Below are 21,607 nucleotides of genomic sequence, written 5' to 3' on the forward strand. Positions count from 1 at the left end.
AAAAAAAAAAAAAAAAAGAAGTAAATTAACAAAGACAAGCTTTGTCTAATAAATAGTTACCGTACCATATGACTTTCCAGAAACCTTGTAGTTGGTAAATTCAAACCTGAACATCCAAAATGATGATCCCACTGCTCATTGAGCTATTTGAATACAAAATAGGTTCAATGAGGGCTTTGTGCCCTGTATGGTTGTCTGTAATGCATTACTTTGCTGACTCCAGTTTTGTTCTTTGTCATTTTATAGGACCGCAGCTGAATGCACAACTAGAAGGTTGGCTTTCACAAGTACAGTCTACAAAAAGACCTGCTAGAGCCATTATTGCACCGTAAGTTTGTTTAAAATTTTATTTACAGGGCTGGGAATGTGGCTTACGGGTAGAGTGCTTGCCTAGCATGTATGAAGCCGTGGGTTTGATTCTTCAGTACCACATACACAGAAAAAGCTGAAAGTGGCATTGTGGCTCAAGTAGTAGAGTGCTAGCCTTGAATAAAAGGAGCTCAGGGACAGTGCCCAGGCCCTCAATTCAAGCCCCAGGACTGGCAAAAAAAAAAAAAAAAGTATTTACAATAGATGTTACTTTATACCTCAACTTGCGAAGGAACATGCAAAACAAATTTAATAACTTCAGAAAAAATCGTCCTACTGCTGGATTGGAGGATAAATCTTTCTGATACAGACTGCTTGACATAAAATGTAAAATTTGTTTACCATCTGTCATTTCCCCAATTTTCTGTCTTCCTAATAGTTATCATATAGTTCTGAGTGACAGTATGGATAGAGATTTCCTATTGTAAGAAAAGGTCTCCCTGATACAGTAACATTTCAGCCAGGATAATGGGAGAAAGTATACACTTGAAGAGTGAAGTATCAGGTTGAGGAATAGCAAGCTCAATGTTCTTGTGTAGGAATATGCTTTAATGTGTTTGAGGGAAAGCAAGCTGTTAACATAGCCAGGAAAATATATGCTGGTTGAACATTTTAATCTGTAGATCCAAAATCAAAACTAGTTATCAATCTGAAACTCTTGATCATCAAGGTCACACCACAAGTGAAAAATTCAGCCACCTATCTCATGTGATGCATCATAAATCAAAACACAGGCACACTAAAAATACTGTATAAAATAATCTTCAGGAAGTTGGGTACTGGTAGATCATGCCTGTATTTTACTGGGAGGCTGAGAGCTGAGGACTGCGGTTTGAAGCCAGCCTGGGCAGACAAGTCTGAAATTTTCTCATCCAGAAAAATGCTTTAAATGGATATGTGGCTCAACTGGTTGAATACTAGTCTTGAGGAAAATGCTAAGTAAGTGTGAAAGGCCCTGATTTCAAGCCCCATTCAAGCACACAACAAAAATTATCTTCAGCATATATGTATAAGCATATGTATAAAGCGTAAGTGAGACACTGGAGGCTCATGCCTAGATTAGCTGAGATCTGAGAATTGTGGCTCAGAACTAGCTGGTGCAGAAAAGTCCATGAGACTCATTACCAATTAATCAACAAAATTCTGGAAATGGAGGCATGGGTAAAGTGTAGAGTCCAAGCTATAAGTGAAAAAGCCAATCAAGAGTGGGAGGCCTTGAGTTCAGGCCCCAGTTCCAGCACACATACACACTAAAGTCATACATGAATTTAATGCTGAGACCTGGCTCATGTCTTTCAGATATGTCATTACACATATGCAACTATTCCCAAACCTGAAAATATCTGAAATTCCAAATCACGTCTTGTCCCCAGCAGTTTGGATAAGGGACACTCTGCCTTTGCAAGGGAGAGTGATAGAGGAGATGAGATAGTCAGCAGAGTGCTAGCATTTGTAGGCTGTCACAGGACTTTTGATTTTGAATGAGAAAGCATATCACAGCAAGTTTTGAGAAATAGAGTGACTTGATCTGACTTGGGTTTGAAAAGGAACTTCTGCTACTGTCTAGACATACTGTGTGGAAAGGGAGTCCAGTTTAGGAGACAATAAAATAGTATAGAAAAAGAGCTGGTGTATGATGGCTTGGACTTGAGGCTGGGAGTGGAGTCGTCAAGAAGCAGTGTGTTTTAGAAAAGTCATGGATGACCTGTGCAACTGGAGGATGAAATTACTTTTGTTCTGTTAAAGGGAAGGCAAGTGGAAGGGAGGAATAGGTTTGAAGTATTTATTGTAGAATATAGGGTTTGGTTTTGATCTTGTTAATACTGAAATGCTCATTAGATATCCAAGTGGAGATTCAAGTAAATAGTTAAATGTCATTCCAGATTGCCTAAGAAATGTATGGTTGTCTAAGAAATAAAATAGCCTGGTGGTGTAGCTTAAGTGCTATAGAGTGCTTAGAATGCTTAAGACCCTAAATTCAAAACCTAGTTTAAAAAATTAAAGAAAAAATCAACTAAGGAATAAAATAAAGATAGAGAGAAGAGGACCAAACCTTTAAGACTAACCTAACAAAGTGAGAAAGGCACCCTTTTTGAGGTTAGAATGCTGAAGATCATTTGCAAAGGAGACACTGAAGGGAAGACCAGTGAAAAAGAAGGAAAGCACCAATTGGTATGTGTGTGGGGCCAATGTATGAAAAGTATGCCACGGAAGATAATGCCATGAACTGTGCCAAATGTTGCCAGTGGGGCAAATTCAAGGAAAATTGAGAACTAGCAATTGGATCTGGCAATATGGAGACCACTAGTGACCTTGAGAAGAAATTTCTATTGAGTGGTGGGCATGATAGCATCACTAGAGTGGGTTTAAGAAAGAATAAGAAGGGCTGGGAAGGTGGCTCAGTGGTAGAGTGCTTGCCTTGCATGCATGAGGCCTGGGTTCAATTCTTAAGTACCACATAAGCAGAAAAAGCCAGAAGTGGCACTGTGGCTCAAGTGGTAGAATGCTAGCCTTGAGCTGAAGAGCTAAGGGATAGATAGTGCCCAGGCCCAGAGTTCAGGCCTATAACTGACAAAAAAAAAAAATAAAAAAAGAAAAAGAAAGAATAAGAGGTGAGGGAAATGAAGTCAGCACATGTACATAGTATATACAGTTTGTTTTTCTTTCTTTTTTCCTTTTCTTTCTCTTTTTATTTATTTATTTATTTATTTATTTTTGGGTCCAGTCGTGGGTCCTGAACTCTGGGCCTGGGCGCTGTCCCTCAGCTCTTCAGCTCAAGGCTAGCACTCTACCACTTGAGCCATAGCTCCACTTCCAGCTTTTTTCTTTTTGCTTATGTGGTGCTGAGGAATTGAACCCAGGGCCTCAGGCATGCAAGGCAAGCGTTCTACCACTGAGCCACCTTCCCAGCCCCTCTTTCTCTTTTTAGTATTTTTGTGTAAAACAGAAACAGGACAGTTACTATATGGGAAGGTATCAAGGAAGGGTTTTCATTTCATTTGAGAGTTTTTAAAGTGTATATTGATAAATATTTAGTAGAGAAAGAAAAATTGATGTAAGAGTAAGAAGGGATGTTTACATAAATGAGGTCCTTGAGTAAATGAGTAAATTCCTTAACTCCTGGGTTTTTTTTTTTTTTTTTTTTGGTCGTGGGGCCTGAACTCTGGGCCTGGGCACTGTCCCTCAGCTCTTCAGCTCAAGGCCAGTGCTCTACCACTTGAGCCACAGCGCCACTTCCGGCTTTTTTCTTTTTGCTTATGTGGTGCTGAGGAATTGAACCCAGGGCCTCATGCAAGGCATGCAAGGCAAGCGCTCTACCACTGAGCCACCTTCCCAGCCCCCCTGTATCCCTTTTTAAACAATTTGTTTTTTCCCTTCCCCTCCACAAATTATATCAACCTCAAATACAGTGAAAGCAGGGGTTATACCGTGGGGGAGGGACATACAAAGCAACATAGAAATACTCTTATAAATGTGTTAGAAGCAATCACCTGAAAGAAAAAAAACATTTGAATACATATCTTAGGGTTCATTTCCCTAACATCAACTTATCTGACCTTTTCTGCTTGACTCAGACATATACTAGTTATTGCAAATAAGGGAAACCATGGGACCTAAATAGATCTCAGACTCTTGAGTAGCTGGGATTACCTGCTGAGGAGCACTTTAAAATGAAAATTTTAATATCTGTGGAATTCAAGTTTTCCTTGTTTTGACTCTGATGCTCAAATGAAGAAACTTGAGCTGTTCTTTAATCAAGCCTCCTTTACTGTAAGTTTTTTTTTAAAAAAACTTTATGTATGTAGAAAGACAGATTCTGTTAACAAGATGGGTAAGAAAAGACATCTTTAGTGAGATTTTGTGGTTATCACTCTGGCTTTCTTCATTAACCTGATTCTTAGCTAGTGTACAAGAAAATGTTAGATTTTTTTCTTTCATTTCATGAATTATATTTTTTCCTCTTGGGGGGGGATATGGGATATATTAATTAAAAAAATACTCTCAGCATATTCTTTATCCAAGTTCAGATCTGTTCAAATTGACTTATCTCTCCCTGCAACTAGTTTTTTACTTCAAGCAGTCTTAGTTTTCACTAAAATGAAGAGTTCTGATTTCCATTATAAACCATGTTATTTACCATAGTTAATTATGGTTTCAATATCAATCCTTTCCTATAGGATGTGATTCTTAAGTATTTACAACAGTTTGCGGGTTTATTGCTTTTCCCTACTTACTCCATGTTTTTTTTTATTTTTATTATTCCTTCAAACGTGAGGGTCTCTTGTAGTTGCTCTGAGCATGGGTTATAGATTACTACTGGCTAGCCCCAAGTCCGAATATGAATATATATAAAACTATATAGCCCCAAGTCCTAGTGTGGAGTTGACAGTGAGTACATCTTTTAACCTTTATGCTTTAGTTTCTTTATTTGTAAAACGAGAAGAGGATTTCTGTCTTTAGGAGAATAGTGTATGGATTAGATTAATACTTTGAACTATACATTATAGTAAATGTTACCATTATCCTTCCTCTTTCTCATCATCTTCCTGTTCACTAGTCTGTTTTTCTTTTTAAGATTCTAGAACATTAATTTCTCAGTTTTCACTAGCACTGATGCCATTGCACAAGTGCCTCATGCTTGAATTTAGCATTGTCCTGATTCCAATAGAGTTTTCTTCATACTTGTCTCTAATCTGTCCTTTGTACCAATGGTTTGCAGTGTTGTACTAATAGTAGCTTCATGTTGTCATAGTCTGTTTAGGAGTTCACCACATTTTCACATATTTTGTTTTATCAAGCCTAGACCTCTCTGCTTGATTCTAGCCTCATGTTACTCTGTTACACTAAGATTGTCTTGTATTTCTCATCTCTGTCACGCAATTCAGCATTTGTGTCTGTGATTCATTTGGCTTTTATTTTCTTCCTTTATGTATTTACTCTTGTACTCTTCCTATTTCTGTCCTCAGTCTTTATGAAGTAGGCAGTGTTTCTAAGAAGCCTTTCTGGATGCTTTCTAGAATGGACATTGGTTAGAAACAGGACTGATGAAGCTGGACAAGAATCAGACTAGAAAAACAGGAGAGACCAGAGTCTTTAAATTGAAGAAAGAAAATAGCAAATTAAGTTTGAGAATGAACATAACAGATTAAAACAGGTCCCTTGGTCAGATTTAGTATCAGGATGAAATATAGGATGAGGCAAAGCTGTGTGCTGAGCCAAAGAACTACTTACTTTCCCTTCTGGCTAAGATTAGAATTGGTTACCAGAGCATCCCCATATTGATGCAGCTTGATAGGCGTTCTTACCAGAGTTACAGTGCATGTTCCCTGTTACTTACTTGTTTTGCTGTGATTGACTTTTTCTCCATACCTACGTTAGCTCAGTGAGAAGCATTTTTTTTTAAAATGCTGTAATATGGTAGGATTTAACTTACAAGTGCATATAAGGTATAGAGCTTGATGTTTGACATATGGATGCAAAACTATCACTGACAGTTAAGAAAATGAACATAACTTTTCCTCAAAAGTTCATGTGTTGGGCTGGGAAGGTGGTTCAGTGATAGAGCGCTTGCCTTGCATACGTGAGGCCCTGGGTTCGATTCCTCAGCACAACATAAGCGAAAAGAAAAAAGCCGGAAGTGGCGCTGTGGCTAAAGTGGTAGAGCGCTAGCCTTGAACTGAAGAGCTGAGGGATAGCGCCCAGACCCAGAGTTCAGGCCCCATGACTGGACCCCTCCCCCCAAAAAAGTTCATGTGTCCTTTTATAATTTATTTATTTCTTTTGCTCTCCTTCCCCATCATGTTCACCAGTTTATTCTGTCTCTTCAGACTAGTGTTAACTTTCTAGACTTGTTTAATGGGATCATACAATGTGTTCCCATATAATGGGAGCTCTTTTTGTCTGTGTTTTCCTTCTCAGCATGCTTATTTATTGTTTTTCTTTTAAAACAGCATAAGTATTATTGTGTGTGTGTGTGTGTGTGTGTGTGTGAGAGAGAGAGAGAGAGAGAGAGAGAGAGAGAGAGAGAGAGTGAGTGTTAGTTGTGGGGCTTGAACTCTGTGCCTGGGCTCTGTCCTTCAGCTCTTTAGCCCAAGGCCAGCGCTCTACCACTTGAGCTACTGCATCACTTCTGGTTTTCTGAGTGGTTTATTGGAGATAAGAGTCATGTGGCCTTTCCTGCTTGGGCTGGCTTTGAACCATGATCCTCAGATCTCAGCTCTGACTAGTTAGGATTACAGACTTGAGCCACCAGTGCTGGTTAAAACAGCATAATTATTTTGAGTTTATTTCTTTTTATTGATGAAGAGTATCTTGCTGTATTGCTGTACTTCAATTTGTCCATTCACTTGTAAGGGACTCTGATTATTTCCAGGAGCTTTTGGTTATTGAAATTAAAGCTTCCGTGACTCATTTATGTACAGTTGTGTGTGTGGACATAATACTTTTTATTTTAAGAGTAGAATGGTTGAGTTACATGGTATAAGTATATGTAACTTTCTAAGAAATTGCCAAATTGTCTTCCACAATAATCATATCATTTCCATCAGTATAAGGGTTTTAGTTGTTCTTTTTTGGGAGTATGAAATGTGACTCCGGTTTTAACTTAGGGTCTTGTGCTTGCAAGTGATGCTTTGCCACTTGAGCCTTCAGCCTTTGTTTTTGCTTTACATATTTATTTGGATAGGGTCTTCCATTTTTGGCTGACCTTAGACTGCTATCTTCCTACCAATGCCTCCTACTAGGTAGGATTATAGGCAGATGCTTACCCTCTTGCTTGGCTTGTTGGTTGAGATAGGGTTTTGATAACTTTTTGCCCTGAATGGCCTTGAAATGTGATCTACCCAGTGTACTCTAGATTTAGTTTTTCTACATTTTTGCTACATTTGGTATGGCCACTTCTTAATTTTATCTATTCCAGTGGGTATTAATAGTATCTCATTATGGCTTTATTTTGCCTTTCCCTAATGACAAATTGATGTTGAGTATCCCTTTTGTGAGATTATGAGTAATTTAATATATTCTTTGATGAAGTTTCTATTTGTATCATTAAAATTATTAAACATTTTCTTCAAAGGGGGTTTTTGTGTAATATGTCAGTTTATATATACGATGCATTTTTTTTTTTTTTTTGGTTGGTTGTGGGGCTTGAACTCTGGGCTTGGGTGCTGTTCCTGTGCTCTTCAGCTCAAGGCTAGTGCTCTACTGCCTGAGCCACAGCGCCACTTCTGGTTTTCTAGTGGTTTATTGGAGGTAAGAGTCTTATGGACTTTCCTGCCTGGGCTGGCTTTGAACTGAGATCCTCAGATCTCAGCCTCCTGAGTAGCTAGGATTACAGGGGTGAGCCACCCGTGCCCAGCTTACAATGTATTTTGATCAGAGTCACTCTTTATATCTCCATCCCCATCAATCTTGTCCCAAGTTTCTTAGTTCAGTTTTGGCATAGGCATTTTGTGTACTATGGCTCTATTTGTTCACTATTTTTCTTTTCATTCATCTGCCCTAAAGTTTTTTTTAAATTGTAGTAAAATACTTATAACATAAAATTTGTTAACTATGAATGTAGTGTTACACATATTTACATAGTCTTATGAACCTTCTTTGGAACTCTTTTATCTTTCATTCTAAGTCTGTTTATACTTGTATTCATCTATCCATCCTTGTGTGCATACATACATACATACACACACATACATACATACATACATACATACATACATGCATGCATGCATGCATACATACAGGGGTTTGAATCCAAGGCTTTACCTCTGCCTATAATTTGCTGCTTGAGCTATGCTACCAGCCCTTTATGTCCTGGTATTGTGTGTTCATGTGTGTAAAAACGTGTGTGTGCATGTACTGAGCCTTGAACTCTGAGCTTTGCACTCCTGCTGTACTCTTTTCACTCATGGTTGGTGCTCTACCTCTTGAGCTACTGGCTTTCTGCTGGTTAATCGGAGATAAAAGTCTCCTGGTTTTGTCTGCTTGGGCTAGCTTTGAATCAAAATCCTTAGATTTCTGCTTCCTGTGTAACTAGATTTATAGACATGAGCCACTGGCATCTGGCACAGTAATACATATTTTTGTCATTATTTGTACATCATGACATGTCTGTTTATCTCAGTAAAATTTTAGAATAAAGTTACATGCATATGTATATGCATAGGTTTTTTTTCCCCTTGTGGAGCCTATTAAAATATTCATCACTTTACCACTGGCTACATACAAATGAGCAAGCATTAGGGAAGTGACTTTTAACTTCTGTAATTTGAAGACATCAAGAAAGAAAAGTGCAGTTAAGGAGAATGGGAATCTGTAGGCAGTCAGAGAACTGCCAATGCTTAAAGAAGGGCATGAAAAGGAAGATTGTGTAGAAAGAAAATGAGGGCTATACACTGTACAGAGAAACCTAGTCATTCCTTCACTGCTAACAACAGACATTGCTTTGTAAACATTTTTAATATAGCTGCAGAGGAGGATTAGAAACACATACATTATTAGTGCTAACTGACCAACTTCATGAAAGCCTTGAACATCTTCATATTTATAGTCTATAGTCCAAAGATTACAAACTATTTTTTAAAAATTTAAAATCACGGTATAATAAAGAATAAATGTTTTCTTTATTCTAGACTTTATATCATTACATTGCTTTTTGTTTGTACACTCAATCTGTTGTGCTTACTGTAGTTAATTGTATTTCTTTCTAAAGTGCTTTTTCAGGATATCATGATTTTGAATTCGATTAAAAAATTATTTTGTTTTGTAGCCATGCAGGATACACGTACTGTGGGTCTTGTGCTGCCCATGCTTACAAACAAGTGGATCCATCTATTACGTAAGTAATGTAGTTAGTTCAAACTGGGATGTTTCAGAATTACGTGATGATGACTGCTTTGTCATGGAAGTAACTTGTTTTTCATTTGTCGTAATTTTTGTAATTCATTGCAGTTAGAAATTTGTCTTTAGGCCAGGTGACAGTGGCTCACGCCTGTAATCCTAGCTACTCAGGAGGCTGAGATCTGAGGATCACAGTTCAAAGCTAGCCTGGGCAGGAAAGTCTATGAAACTCTTATCTCCAATAAGCCACTCAGAAAACTGGAAGTGGTACTGTGGCTCAAGTGGTAGAGTGCTAGCCTTGAGCTGAAGAGCTCAGGGACAGTGCCCAGGCCCAGAGTACAAGTTCCACAACTGACCAAAAAAAAAAAAAAAAAGAAATTTGACTTTATGATGTTAGAACATACCTTAGGGTTTTTTTTCTGTGTATGAACATTTAGCCTTTACCTTCTCTTTGGTTTCATTCTGAAACTATAAAAAGTTAAAATTTAAAAATTTCTTTGAAAACTTAGAGATGAACATTTTTAAAGATGGATGCATAGTCCTTTAATCATTTTGTAGTTAATTATTATACTTTTAAAATTGTGGTTGAGATCTGAGGATCACAGTTTAAAGCCAGTCTGGGCAGGAATGTCTGTGTATCTCCAGTTAAACACCAGAAAACCAGAAGTGGTGCTGTGGCTCAAGTGGTAGAGTGCTAGCCTTGAGCTGAAGAGTTCAGGGATAGCTCCCAGGCCCAGATATCAAGCCCCACAACCAACAACAACAACAAAAAGTTTAAATGTCAAAATAATAATTGATAGTCACAGCTGTATTCTCTCAAAAAAGCCCTTTCCTGTGGATTGCAGTATCTTTGCAGTCCTATGAGAAAATAGAGAAAAAACATAATTCTGGGAACTATGAGAAGTGTAGAAGAAAATGTACTACATAGCAGAGCACTTGATTTGCACGTAGGGAGCCTTTGGCTCAAAACCCAGCACCGCCATTTAAATAATCTGGCACTTCATAGCACTTAAAAATAGTGGTGTACTTGGGGCGGGCTGGGAAGGTGGCTCAGGGGTAGAGCACTTGCCCTGCATGCCTGAGGCTCTGGGTTCGATTCCTCAGCACCACATAAGCAAAAAGAAAAAAGCCGGAAGTGGCGCTGTGGCTCAAGTGGTAGAGTGCTAGCCTTGAGCTGAGGAACAGCGCCCAGACCCAGAGTTCAGGCCCCATGACTGGACCCCCTGCCCCCCCCAAAAAAAAAACAAAAAAAAATAGTGGAGTACTTGTATGCTTTAAAAAGGTCTTAGAGTGGGGTGCCGGTGGCTAATGCCTGTAATCCTAGCTCCTCAGGAGGCTGAGATCTGAGGATCGTGGTTCAAAGCCAGCCCAGGCAGTAAAGTCCCTGAGACTCTTATCTCCAATAAACCACTAGAAAACTGGAAATGGCATTGTGGTTCAAGCGGTAGAGCGCTTGCCTTGAGCTGAAGAGTGCAGAAACAGCGCCCAAGCCCAGAGTTCAGGCCCGCAACCAACCAAAAAACAAAACAAAACAAGGTCTTAGAATGACAAGATAAAATGTGGAATATTAAGTGACAACTTGTAAAATGTTTAGTTTAAGACATCAAGGTATATATGCTGGGTAGATGAATGTATTATGTTAACTAGAAAATAATTTCTAGTCTCAGCTAATTTGGAACACTATTCTTGCTTATGAGACATGATTAGACATTATTAAAAGTGATAATTAAAAAGATTAAATTATATTAAAATACTCCTAGCTTATAATGTAACAATGAACAGTATTGGATAACTATTTTTAGTACTAATAATATAGATTAGTATTTAAAAAAACAAGAAAACCCTTAGAAGCTAAATTGTTAGATGGCTAAAGAATGAACTGATGCCAGGAACTGGTGTCTCATGCCTAGCTACTTAGGAAGCGGAGATCTGAGGCTCGTGGTCCAAAGCCAGCCTGGGAAGACAAATCTAAAAAACTCTTATCTTCAACTGATGAACAAAAAGCATTTGGCTAACCAAGACCTATGTGAAATTATTTCTGGCTTACTATGCCTGATACTACCCCCTTTCAATGTTTTGTAGTTTTTCTGCATTGCTTTTGAGTATATGATTTTTAAATGCTTTATATTAAGCAAAAATTTTGCCTCATATTTTTGATTTTTCTAAATCAAATGTGAAACCTTATTATGTTAGCTATGGCTGAATTTCTACCAAACTGGAAAGTATCTAGGGGGCCAACAGTTGGTGAATTTAGATTTTTCCAAGCTCTTTTCCCCTGGTGTAGGTTAGGGTTGACAAAAAGGCAAGCATTGGGGGAGGACCTGGGCTTCTAGCCCACCTCTAGTGCTTATTTTTGCAGCCCTGGTCACTTTTTGGCAATAATTACTTGTTACATATTTAAGTTAAAAGTTATATATGCCTTGGAGTTTAGACTGACATTTCATATGTATTATTTAGAATTTTAACCAGATGTCCTAGAATTTTCTGGATTTTAAATGTTATATTCATCAGTCTTTTTCTAGCAATTTATTCCTCAATCAGAAAATGCCCCTTTCCTACTTGAGTCGTCCTTGACTCAGGCGATTCTCCTGCCTCTGCCCCTGAGTAGCTGGTACTGTAGAACAACATATCTGGCATTAGTCAAGTGACTGAAACATGCCTATTACCATTATTTATGTTTCACCTTAGCCTGCAATAAATGCATTTTTCATAATATTTATGTATTTTTAACATAGGAGAACAAAACGGTATTTCTCTGTTTTGTTCATTTAAGAATATGTAACTTTCTGAAATGGTTATCTAGTCCTTGAGAGAGTACTGATGGAGAGTAAAGGTTACCTATAGTGCTCCAAACACTTGGGGTGAAGGTAGAAACAGACACATTTGCCTAGAAGTGGGCTGAGGATGAGATGAATTTCTAACATGAGACCTTGAAGGGAGGAGAATCGGCTTCTCTTTCTTGGCCTCCTGAGTTGGCATGTGGGCATGGGCCATCATGCCCAACACAGCATTGAATTCTACTGGACACATTTCTTGGCTTACAAAATTTTGATGTGAAAAACTATCATCTTAGTGCAAAACTAGGTACAAAACCTGTTCTGTATTCCCTTCTTCATAAATCATTGTATTTCTGTGAGTCTGGAATTGGTTTTGCTGTTACTGTGTGGTAGGGGAATATTGGCCCCTTTGACTCTTTAGAGAAAATGGACTGTTTGGAATTTACATTGCAGAGCTGGTTTGGAAATTTGAGATACTTTTGACTTGAAAAAAAAGGGACTGCAAAGATTTAAACTACAGTTTAGCACAGTTCTTTCTTTAGCTGGACTTCAGTGCAAATAGCAATCCAGCAACAATTGTTTTTGAAGATGCCTTCTACTGAAAGGAAAATAGAGAAAGCTTATTACTTAAGAGTTCTCTGCTGGGCTGGGACTGTGGCTTAGTAGTAAAGTGCTTGCCTAAAATGCATGAAGCTCTGGGTTCAATTCCTCAGTACCACATAAACAGAAAAAGTCAGAAAAAGCACTGTGGCTCAAGTGGTAGAGTGCTGGCCTTGAGCAAAAGAAGCTCAGGGACAGTGCTCAGGCCCTGAGTTCAAGCCCTAGGACTGGCAAGAGAGAGAGAGAAGGGGGGTGGAGGGGAGTTCTCTGCCATGGAAGAAATGTGGAATTCACTTTCCTGAAATGTTTATTTGCAATGGTTTTTATATAACTCTAGAAGTTTATACCATTATTTATTTTTATTAACTTGTGAGGGATTTTAGAAGCTATTAGGATTTGCGATTTTAATAGCTGAAATGTTTGAATTTCAATCAAATATAATGCTGAAAACCTGTTCTTATATTATGAATACAGGGATGACTTATGAAAAGCAGGTTGCTTTATTGTACAAATTGATTGCCTCGGATCAGAAAATTCTGATTTGAGGCTAGCCCAGGCATAAAAGTTTTCACTCCATCTCAACCAATGGCTGGATGTGATGGTGCAAGCCTGTTAACCCAGCAATAGGGGAAGTACAGTGGTTGGATGCAGTGGTGCACCTGTCATTGTCCATGATATGGGAAGTCTAGGCGGGTCCAGGCATGAGGGAGATCCTGCTTTAAAAATAACCAATGCATTGGGGCTGGGAAGGTGGCTCAGTGGTAGAGCGCTTGCCTTGCATGCATGAAGCCCTGGATTTGATTCCTCAGCACCACATAAGCAGAAAAAGCTGGAAGTAGCGCTGTGGCTTAAGTGTTAGAGCACTGGCCTTGAGCTGAACAGCTGAGGGACAGCGCTCAGGCCAGCGTTCAGGCCCCACAACCGACAAAAAAAAATCCAAAAAAAAACCAATGCAAAACTGGCTGTGGACATATGTGATATAGCCATTCCTCCAGTGGAATAAGGGGATGGAGGCTGGGAGGAGCATAAGAAATTGAACTTAAATAAGCAAGGAGGAAATCATTATTAATTGTATTAGTTTGCTTAGTCTTCTGTAACAGAATTCTCTGGACTGTGGCATAAACAACATAAGAAACAGTTCTGGAAAGTTGAAAGTCCAATACCAATGTACTAGAGGAAGGCTGATTTCCTTGAGGTTTCTCTGACAAGGAGGGCTGCCTCTTCTGTCTTCTTATATAATAAGTACAACAGTCACATTGGTTATCATCCCATCTACTGGCTTCATTTTCAGACCTTTGAAGACCTTACGTCAAAATTCCATTGTAGTCAGGACTGCATTTATGAATTCTGGGAGAACCCAGTCCAGCTCTCATGTTGATGGAAGGGTATAAAAAATAGTCAAGAAAGGAAAACAAGTAATTTTTTCATTGTTGTTATTTTTTCCTTGTTTGGGAAGGTTTGTGTGGAAGTGCAATGGTTTTGTCTTCTGTTGTGTGTCTCCTAGACGGAGAGTTTTCATCCTTGGGCCTTCTCATCACGTGCCCCTCTCTCGATGTGCACTTTCCAGTGTGGACATATATAGGACACCTCTCTATGACCTTCGTATTGACCAAAAGAGTAAGTATGAGGAAGTGTTAGAGCTTTGAAATAGTTAGGATTGAAATTTAATTCAAAAACTTAAATATTTTCAATTATGTCTCACTTTAAAAAATAAATGTTGTAACTACTTTGCATTAAACAAAAACAATAAAAGAAAATCTTCCATACCCTAAATGAGAATTCATGTGTCCTTGCTACTACCTTCAGTATCTGTCAAGGTGGGACACAGTGGCTTATACCTGTAATGTCAGCTACTAAGGAGGTGGAGATAAGTCAGATCACAGATCATAGTTCAAGTCCAGCCTAGGCAAGAAGCTTTTAGAATCCCTGTCTCAATAAATAAACTTATAAATGCAGCTACATAGGAGGAATAGGTAAGAGGATTTTGACTGAGAACATAGTTCTCCCTGGGGGATGGGGAGGCAACCTTATTGGAAAAATAGTTGAGGCAAAAGATGGAGGTTATTACTCAAGTGATAGAGTGCATGGAGCCCCTGAGCTCAAACACTAGTACTCAAAAAAACAAAACAAAAAAACCCCTCAAAAACAATCTGTCAGATCTACCAGTCTCCACACTATACTTGTTTATATTCAAAGAATGATTATGTGGTAGTTGTTCCTTGAGATCAGAAGTTAACATCCAGCTGGGTGCCGGTGGCTCATATCTCTAATCCTAGCTACTCAGGAGACTGAGATCTGAGGACTGCGGTTCAAAGCCAGCCTGGGCTGGAAAGTCTGTGAGACTCTATCTCAAATAAACCACCAGAAAACTGGGAGTGGCACAGTGGCTCAAATGGTAGAGCACTCACCTTGAGCTGAAATGCTGAAGGACAGCACCCAGGACCAGAGTTCAAGCCCCACGACCGACCAAAAAAAAAAAAAAAGTTAATATCCATATTAACTTGATGAAAGATTCTTAGCATGTTAGTATACTTCCATGTGGATCATATTTCTCACTTTAAGTACATAATGGTCACAATGTCTTTATTTGTTCTCAGATAATTTTTAAGAGCCTATAGTTGTAAAATTCTGAATGGTGTTATATGAATCTTAAATATATTTTACTTTCCAGAGATCACAGTTTTTGTTAGCTGTTTCACAGTAAAATTGTTACACAATAAACACATATGACAACACCTTTTGACTTTATAAAGGTATTTTTAGGCATATAGGAAAGAAAATGAAAACATTCCAGAACAGTGTATAGAATTGTATTGCGAAAAGATGTACTCACTATCTACCATTTGCCTAGAGTTTTCCTTATCCTGATCTCAGTTTTACCTTTTTCTCTGAAATAATACTTCAGTTCATTCCATTGTATTTTATTTTTTTTCCAGCTAACGCTGTATATATATTTTTTTCCATTGTATTTTATATATGACAGGGATATATTGCTTCAATAAACTTTGCAGTAGTTTTTTTGACTAAAAGTTTCCATTTCAAAAGAAGAGGTTAGCTCTTTTTCTTTTTTTCTTTAATTTTCTGTAAATATAATTTTATTGTTATTAAGGTGTTGTATGGAAGTGCTTTAATTTTCTTAATCTGAGGATTGAAATGTTATAGTATTTTACCAACTTGTTAGACTGGATCTTATTAATGAAACTGGAGTATTAATAGCTTTGCTAGAGTATTATTAGCCTTGCCAGGAGTATTACTAGCTTTACTGCTTGAGATAGTTTTAGGGAAGATACTTAACTTATTTATTTATTTATTTATTTATTTATTTTGGGGGTCTGGTCGTGGGGCCTGAACTCTGTGCCTGGGCACTGTCCCTCAGCTCTTCAGCTCAAGGCTAGCACTCTACCCCTTGAGCCACAGCGCCACTTCCGGCTTTTTTCTTTTTGCTTATGTGGTGCTGAGGAATCGAACCCAGGGCCTCAGGCATGCAAGGCAAGCGCTCTACCATTGAGCCACCTTCCCAGTCCCTTAACTTTTTTATTTTTACTTTTTGCCAGTCCAAAGGCTGTTTTTGAGCTTTTACACTCAAGTCTAGCACTCTACCATTTGAGCCACAGCTCTACTTCAGGCTTTTTGTGGTTAATTAGAAATGTCTCATGGACATTCTTGTTTGGGCTGGCTTTAAACCGTGATTCTCAGATCTCAGTTTCCTGTGTAGGTGGGGTTACCTGGGTGTGCCACCAGCTCCTGAACACACTTTACTTTTTATTTTTAATTGTTATTATAAATGTGATATACAGAGGAATTGCAGTTACATAAGTCAGATAGAGAGTTTATTTCTTTTTGGATAGTGTCATCGCTTCCATTACTCTCTCCCAGTTTTTTTCTCCTGTCCCCACCCACAAATTGTATAGTTCATTTTCCACATAGTGTCTAGTGAGTGCCACTGCTGCATTTGTTTACCCTCAGTCCCTTCATTTCTATGTTTTCTCTTTACCCCACCAAAGACAGATAAATGAACGAACAAGATAGAAAACAACAACAACAACAACAAAAACCCTCTTGTTTCCATTTCCTGGAGTTCCTTTGCACATTATTTTATATAATCAGAAGCACAGTCATTGTTCCTTTGTGTTCCTTTCCTAAGAATGTCCTCCTTTGGTCTCACTGTATGTGAATGCCTGGAGTCTTATATAATTTGTTTCCTAGTGTATTTTAGTTCTAACTAGTACATATGAGAGAAAACATGCACTGTTTGTCTCTCTGAGCTTGGCTTACCTCACTTAACATGATTTGTTCTAAGTCCATTCATTTCCCCACAGATGATAAAATATTACTTATTTTAATGGCTGTTTAAAATTCCATTGTGTATAGGTACCACATTTTTTGGGTCCACTCATCTGTTGTAGGGTTGTTTCCATAACGTGGCTATTGTGAATAGTGTGGCAATGAACATGGATGTGCAAGTATCCTGGCATGTGATATTCTGGGTAGATGTCCAGGACATACTTTACTTTTAAGGGGCATTTAGAAAACTAGTTTGGATAGGCTGTCAGCAAAGAAATGGGTAATTTTTAAACAGGTATGATTTTGTAGAACAAGTCTTCCCTCCTTCTCTCTCCTTTCCCTCCATGTAGCGATGCTTTCTGCCCTTTTTTGTGCTTGTTATTTTTGAGATAGCCTCTTCTCTGCCCGGTCATACTCCTAGATAACAGTCTTCTTATTTGCTTCCCATGCGAGTTGGGATGGTAAGTCACCATGCTCTGCTTCTTCTGTTGAGATAGATTCTTGCAGACTTTTTTTTTCTTTTGGAGCTGGCCTGGAACTGTAGTCCTTCTCATCTTGGCATCCCCTGTTGCTGGGGTGACAGGAATGTTCCAGAATGCTTAGCTATTGATCAAGGAGTCGCTTAAAATTTTTTCTACTTGGCTTATCCTCAAATCATAATTCTCCCCATTTTAGCCTAATCTTTAGTCATTAGGATTTCAGGCATGAGCCGCCAGTTCCAACTCAATTTTCCTGTTGTTTTTGCTTTGGGGTTTGAATTCATGGCCTTGAACTTGCTAAGCAGACACTCTACTAGTTAAGCCACACCTCCAGCTCTTTTTTGGGGGGCAGTCTGGGGGAAGCAGTATTGAAATCTTCAATTCAGGATCTTGTTCTTTTAAGGCAAGTCTTCTGTCACTTGAGCTATGTCCTTACCCCTTTTTGCTTTAGTTATTTTTCTAAAAAGGGCCTTGTGTTTGTCCCCTGTGGCCAACCTCAGTCCTATGTCTTCATGTGTACCTGGCTTGCATCTATGTCTTCCATGTAGCTGGTTACAGGTGTGTAGTGTTGTACCTGGCTTGCATCTATGCCTCCCGTGTAGCTTGTTACAGGTGTGTAGTGCTGTAGCTGGCTGGCACCTATGTCTTCTATGTCGCTGGTTATAGGTGTGTAGTGCTGTGCCTGGTTGGCACCTGTGTCTTCTATATAGCTGGGTACAGGTGTGTAGTGGTGTGCCTTGTTGGCACCTGTATCTTCTATGTAGCTGGGTACAGGTGTGTATTGCTGTATCTGGTTTGCACCTGGCACCATTTATTTATTTGAAATTGATTAACTCACTTAAGGATCTATTTTAAAATATTTTCACATTACAGTTTTTACTTACTAGATTTCATTCTAGTTTTGAGTATAGTTTATTAGAAGGGTCTGAATAAAAATGCTAGAGCATTTTAGATTGGCATGGTACTATGAATTTATATTCTGATTATATCATGAACTTAATTTTGAAGTTTGAGGAAAATAGTTTGTAAGTGGTGATTTTATGGTTTTTGGTATGACAGGCTGAAGTATGAAATAATAATACCATATATTTTATTAGAAAAAAAATAGAATTCAAATTGTATTCTTAACTGTATACATAAGCAGATTAATGGTGTTTTCATATTTTAGTAGGAATTAACCTTTCTTCCTAGTAAGTACTGATTAAAGCCAAAAGCCTTTACTCAAAGGTAATTTTAGAAATAAAGAAATAAAAAGTTTAAATTATTTTAATATAACTATGCTACTTAGGCAAATGAGTAAGTCTTTACATGTACTATTTTTGTATCTGTAAAATTTGTTGTTGTCTTAATGAAAGTGAAGTAGAGCACTGTTTGGTGCTGTTGTCTTTTACCTTTGTGTTATGGAGAGTGGTGTTCCAAGGTAAAAATGCACACTAATATTTTTGTCTTACTGTGTTTTGTACTCTCTTTAGTTTACGGAGAGCTATGGAAGACAGGGATGTTTGAACGCATGTCCCTACAGACTGATGAAGATGAGCACAGTATTGAAATGCATTTGCCTTACACAGCTAAAGCCATGGAAAGGTATATTAACATAAGATATCCTTGAGAAATCATAGATATTAATTTCTTTGTGATTATTTTAACTAGCACAAGAAAGTTATGAAGGAGATTTTTTATTACTTGAGATGAAAATAAAAATTTCTTAATGAGGATTGAAATTGTTTAAAAGTCATTTGCGTATGATAACGGCATAGAAACTGATGCAGTTGTTTTATAGGTGAAAACGTGAACAACCTCCCCCATGTGTGTCTCTTTGAGTGTGTTTATCCTGGTTTGTCTGTGGCATTATATTCATTTCTATACCTAGATATTTTTATATGTTAGAATAATTACAGTATTTTGGGTCATAGTGCTATAATTAATAATAATTGAAATTTAGAGGTAACCTTGTAGGTCATGTATTTTAACTTTTGTAAGTAGAATGTGAATTTCTTTTATGATGTACTCAATGGATCATTACATCCCAGCTAAATGTCAGCTTGGGATAGATGCTCACTAGAATGTAAGCAAGTGAACACAAGAACAATCTCTATTTTGTTTTTACTATATAATATATACTTAGTGCCTAACATTTTGTCCAATACCTAATCATTGGTTTGTTTTGCTAAAATGAAAAAAAAATATCAAGAGATTTCTTTCTTTTAGGGAAGCATTTGAATTAGGAAATCTTTTCCATTGTAGGTTACATTTCTCTTTTCAGTTAGATTAGTTCTTTATATGGTGAGAGTATTCCTTTGTGGATCTGGTACTATTGTTCACTTAGTAAAGTGAACAATATCTCTCCACCATGTAACATATACCCCATATTTCCAGGATTTCTAGAAATTTCATCAGAATCCATGAGCCTTGTTCTGCATCAGGCTCGGATATATATGTGATTTGGATGTGGTTCTTCTTGATTAGGACCTAGGAACAAAGAAGACAAGTTACTCTTCCTCTTCCCCACACCATCACCTCCATCCCTGTCTCAACAGGGATTGATGGTACATGTATGTTCTTAGAACATACTTAGAACTTTGTTTAAGTATATTGTCTAAAAATCACATTAACTTTTAAAATGTGGATGTAGCTTATTTTCTCTCGGTTAATGTATCTGTGATCAGCAAAAGATCAAGGCCTTTTCATATTATTAAGATGAATTATTTTCTTCTCTTAAAATGTTGTGTGGCTGATACCTTTTAACCTGCAGTATATATGACTTCAGTTATTCTGTATGATCTTTTCTTGTTAGGTTTAGATGATTATAATGATGATGATGATTATGATTAAGTATGCAAAGTATTATTATTTATTCAAAGTATTATTATTTATTTCAGCCAGCATGATCTGGCTTACAAGGTGTTGCCTAAGGTGACTCAAGTAGGTAGAGAGTTAAAGATGATCTCCTCCAGATATATTGGGTCTTAAACTGGTTCTAGTTGATACTTCTCATTTGTTCTCCAGTGGCATAGTCTGTTCATCAACTAAGGATTTTCTTTGTTCTTGGCCACTCCAGAATGATGGCCTAGATATCTTTATGTGGTGATTCCAGGGTTGTAGAAGAGCAAAACAGAGATTGTTAGTCCTGTGAAGAATTGGGCTTATAACTACACAGTATCATTTCCACCAAATTCTTGCAGTTGAGTACCCCATTCTCAGGAGTTGTGCTGTGGTGGAAGGTATAGCATGTATGTAAAAGAATGGGAAGAATTGAGAGTAACTTGGCACAGTTCTACCCCTGTGGACAGTTCATATCTCTCTACCATGTAACATATACCCCATATTTCCAGGATTTCTAGAAATTTCATCAGAATCCATGAGCCTTGTTCTGCATCAGGCTCAGATGTATATGTGACTTTGGATGTGGTTCTTCTTGATTAGGACCTAGGAACAAAGAAGACAAGTTACTCTTCCTCTTCCCCACACCATCACCTCCATCCCTGTCTCGACAGGGATTGATGATCACATATTCACTTCCATTTCTAGTGGAGGACTAGGAAGCATAGAGCATCATGTACTAGAATCTGCAAAGCCATTCTAAACTTTAAACAGAAGTTGTTGCTTGACTATAACTTGGTATATCCTTGGTAATGATTTCACAGTTCACTGATTTTCTGATCTTTGGCCTGGAACCTTTGAGTTAGTGTTAATCCTGAATCACACGTTACTTTTCCATAAGAGATGAGTGTTACTTTGTACCTAAGCAGCAGTCTTAAGTTTGGTTCATGAATGTGCCAGTTTGAAAAGCATAGACTAGGGCTGGGAAGATGGCTCAGTGGTAGAGCGCTTGCCTTGCCTGCATGAGGCCCTGGGTTCGATTCCTCAGCACCACATAAGCAAAAAGAAAAAAGCCGGAAATGGCACTGTGGCTCAAGTGGTAGAATGCTAGCCTTGAGCTGAAGAGCTGAGTGACAGTGCCCAGGCCCAGAGTTCAGGCCCCACGACCGGACTCCTCCCCCCTCCCCCCCCCAAAAAATTGAAAAGCATAGACTTCTTTCAGTTGGACCAGTGTTTCTTTTAGTTTAAACTGATAGAATTCCTTTAAATAGACGGGTGCTGGTGGCTCACGCCTGTAATCCTAGCTACTCAGGAGGCTGAGATCTGAGGATCACGGTTCAAAGCCAGCCCGGGCAGGAGAGACTGTGAGACTCTTATCTCCAATAAACAACCAGAAAACCGGAAGTGGCGCTGTAGCTCAAGTGGTAGAGCGCTCGCTTT

The 21,607-nt window shown here is 38.2% G+C and overlaps 1 protein-coding gene across 1 annotated transcript in view; it reads left to right on the top strand.

The window, feature by feature from the left end:
• The first annotated feature begins 244 nt into the window (after positions 1 to 244).
• The window catches only part of Memo1 (mediator of cell motility 1), a 59,814-nt gene continuing 38,451 nt past the window's right edge, over positions 245 to 21,607 (top strand). The window contains exons 1-4 of the mRNA XM_013013748.1: positions 245 to 328; positions 9,137 to 9,205; positions 14,089 to 14,201; positions 18,820 to 18,931. Coding sequence (XP_012869202.1) covers positions 9,139 to 9,205; positions 14,089 to 14,201; positions 18,820 to 18,931 — 292 coding nt within the window. The 5' untranslated portion in view covers positions 245 to 328; positions 9,137 to 9,138. The remainder of the gene's footprint in view (positions 329 to 9,136; positions 9,206 to 14,088; positions 14,202 to 18,819; positions 18,932 to 21,607) is intronic.

This window comes from Dipodomys ordii, unplaced genomic scaffold (assembly GCF_000151885.1).
Source record: "Dipodomys ordii isolate 6190 unplaced genomic scaffold, Dord_2.0 Scaffold20, whole genome shotgun sequence".
In the NCBI taxonomy this organism is placed as follows: Eukaryota; Metazoa; Chordata; class Mammalia; order Rodentia; family Heteromyidae; genus Dipodomys; species Dipodomys ordii.